The 3,196-nt window shown below is 38.6% G+C and overlaps 1 protein-coding gene across 1 annotated transcript; it reads right to left on the bottom strand.

The window, feature by feature from the left end:
* Window positions 1–349: 349 nt before the first annotated feature.
* LOC128048114 (olfactory receptor 8S1-like) lies at window positions 350–1,285 on the bottom strand. The gene has a single exon (XM_052640555.1). The coding sequence runs from the start codon at window positions 1,283–1,285 to the stop codon at window positions 350–352; it is 936 nt and encodes a 311-aa protein (XP_052496515.1).
* Window positions 1,286–3,196: the final 1,911 nt, after the last annotated feature.

Here is a 3,196-nt window from a genome sequence, read left to right as displayed (position 1 = left end):
GAAAATCAGTTTTCCAAGGGATTTGGAGTGTAATTATTCAAAGACACATGAAGGAGAAATAACACGAGCAACAAATGTTCACAAAATATGAATATTGAATCAACATTTTAACAAAATAATCCTGTAAAAAAGAGAAGTATCTGATTCATTTCTCCTTTGCCAAATAAGACTAAACCTGAATCATCCCAAGAGTTTTCTATCCTTTTCGGAAGCATTTCCAAGGAAATAATTGCTCTATGTTCCCTGTAACATCTGGCAGCCTGGACAATCAAGAAACTCTCCTTAAAGTCCATTGTTTGATCATGTAGCACAGTAGTTCAACTTCTCTCTCATAATCATTTTGTGTATACTACAAAAGAGAATGAAAGTATTTTCTAAACACTCTTCCCATAGCTGCCTTCACCTCCTTGTTCTGCAGGCTATAGATGAGAGGATTCAGCATGGGAGTGATCACACTGTATTGCAAGGAGAAGATCATCTCCAGGGCAGAACCTGAGGTTGGCAACAGATAGCTGAGGAAACCTGAGCCATAAAACAAGATCACAGTAGTGAGGTGGGAGGAGCAGGTAGAGAAGGCCTTACTTCTGCCCGAAGTGGAGCTGATGCTTAGGACAATGGAGACAATACGGGCATAGGAAGAAGCAATCATCACAAAGGTTCCAAAAAAATGCAAGACAGAAGAGCAAAGCAGGAGCGTGAAGTTGGTGGAGGTATCAGAGCAAGACAGAGGGAAGAGAGAAGACAGCTCGCAGCTGAAGTGGGGAATAGTTTGGTCCTCACAGTAGTCTAAATTGACAGCCAGGAGGATGTTGATGAGAGCATCCACAAAGGCCAGGCCCCAGGAGCCCCATACCAGCCCAACACAGAGCTGGTTGTTCATCACCTGGCCGTAAAGCAGAGGGGAGCTGATGGCTACGTAGCGGTCATAGGCCATCACAGCCAGCAGACAGGCTTCAGTGCCCCCGGTGGTAAACACAAAGAAGGCCTGAGCCAGGCAGCTCTCTACAAAGATGGTTTTACTTTCAGAAAGTAGATTTTCCAGCATCTTGGGGACTGTGACAGATGAATGGCAGAGATCCAGAAAGGAGAGCTGTCTCAAAAAGAAGTACATGGGTGTGTGGAGGTGAAAATCAGCCCATATCATCAGCAGCATCAAGAAATTTCCCATCAGAGTGAGGAGGTAAATCAGAAGGAACATCACAAAGAGTACAGCCTGAATATGTGGGTCAATAGATAGTCCAAGGAGAACGAACTCATTGACAGCACTATGGTTTTTCATGGTCATATACAGAAGTGTTCTTTCTGGAAAACAAAAAAAGAATATCCACATCAAAAGTCCTTTAATGCTTCTCCGTTACCCCAGCACCTAGATCTTACTCTGCATAAATGTTTTCTTCATTATTGTCCCACAATCCATATTCAGATACTTAAAAGCTCACTTCCTGGTCATTATTATGCCATAAATGTTTTAAATCAACCACATTACTATTTTTTTTTTATTAAAATCTTTTTTTGAACTAGATTACTTTTATATGGCTTATGGTGATACATTTGAAAAGGAAAGTCTACTGACATTAGCGGAGGATGAAGAAAAATTTCAAGAGTGAATTACTTGTGAAACAGAGCATTAAATCTAGGTGAAACAGACTTAGGTAGAAGCAGTCTATTCTATATCTAGGAGGGAAGATCATATGTGGAGGAAGTTAAGGGAATTTCCATTCGATTGCTTCCATTTGTTTTCAATAAAGTATAAATGAATTCATTGGTTATACATGTGAATGTTTGTGAGCATGCCCATAGGCACACAAGAAATTATAAAGACATGATAATAATGACATTAACTGTTCAGTCATGAGTCTAGGTGAAAGTGAAGTTTAAGAAATACCCATTAGAGGGTAGGAGGACAATGTGATAAGGGAATATAGAGACTGAATATGAAATTATATTGCTTTGGATTTTTCTTGTTTTAAATCTCTCATTTTACTTAGTGGCATCATTTATCATTTAGTTTTAAAATATATTAATACAATTACAGAAAATTTTTTTTAAAAAACAGTAGCCTAGATTATCATGCCCAGTGATATTTTAGGTGGGTTTTTGTAGGCAATGTTGTGACTACAAGGAGTCATGAGAAGCTGTTTCCCAGTAACAGAACAATGCTCTGGATAGATACACCATTCTCATCCTAAAACCAATATATCCAAAAATATATATAGTCACCACATGTATCTAAGTCATTTTGGCAAGTTTTAAGGTTCCACATGGTTAGTTAAACTATTCTCACACTAAATAAGACTTGCACATGTATCCCTGTGATATTCTATATATGGGGGTCAATATATAGAAGTGCTGAGTCTCAATATAACTATTCAGTACTCCAGACTCAATCTTGAGACCCATCCTGGCCTTTGATGTTCTAATTCAACACTAGTTCACTTAGTTCACCATTTCTGAAGACTCAGAAACCTATCCTTTTGTCCATTCATTGACTAAATAGCTGAGTTTCCCTGCCCACCTGAGGAACAATACCCACTTACCTGAATTCTCAGTTAGTTGTACATTGGTGTGTACCAGATCCAGTAAGTGATAAAACTGTTTAGCTTGTGAAGTCAACATTGAGAATACTGCTGTGGGGAAGAAATAGAAAATCATATTGAAAGTTAACACTTAGGATGGAAATTCAACACTAATAATGTAAAGTGACAAAATGTGGACCATATCTGGACATCTGTTGACAGTAATTTGGCCTCAGGATAAGGGAGATAATTTCTTAAATTCTTCTTCTTTCACTCTTTGTGTACAGCAACATTGTGCGTGGGAGCTCCCAGTGCTCATTCTGAAATTAACCCAGGGCAAACCAACTTGGAAGGGAACTCAAGTAAGTGTTCACAGTAGCCAGGGACAAGGCTTCCTCTTCCTCTTGGTTACCAACAAACATAGTTCAACTAACTAGATCCAGAGATTCCATGAATTGTAGAGAGAAACTCAACTTTGCCTCAAGGCAATATCTTGCACAGAAATTATCACTGTGATAAAAGTTAATGCTAGGGGTTTGATTTCATAGCAAGTTTTTTCTTTCAGGTTATTTTGAGATTCTCAGAGCAATCTTTTAAAAATATAATTAAGGAGTGATGTTAGCAAGATAGCAGGCTAGGAGGTCCCAGCCTTCATCATCTCCAGAGAAGCACTAATTTAA

The sequence above is a fragment of the Budorcas taxicolor genome, chromosome 5 (assembly GCF_023091745.1).
Source record: "Budorcas taxicolor isolate Tak-1 chromosome 5, Takin1.1, whole genome shotgun sequence".
In the NCBI taxonomy this organism is placed as follows: domain Eukaryota; kingdom Metazoa; phylum Chordata; class Mammalia; order Artiodactyla; family Bovidae; genus Budorcas; species Budorcas taxicolor.
The sequence above is the reverse complement of the archived record's forward strand: the minus strand, read 5'-3'. Positions and strand labels throughout refer to the sequence as shown.

Bases quoted from the DNA above. Each gene is read 5' to 3' on its own strand.
- LOC128048114 (XM_052640555.1), bottom strand. From the start codon at position 1,285: ATGACCATGAAAAACCATAGTGCTGTCAATGAGTTCGTTCTCCTTGGA.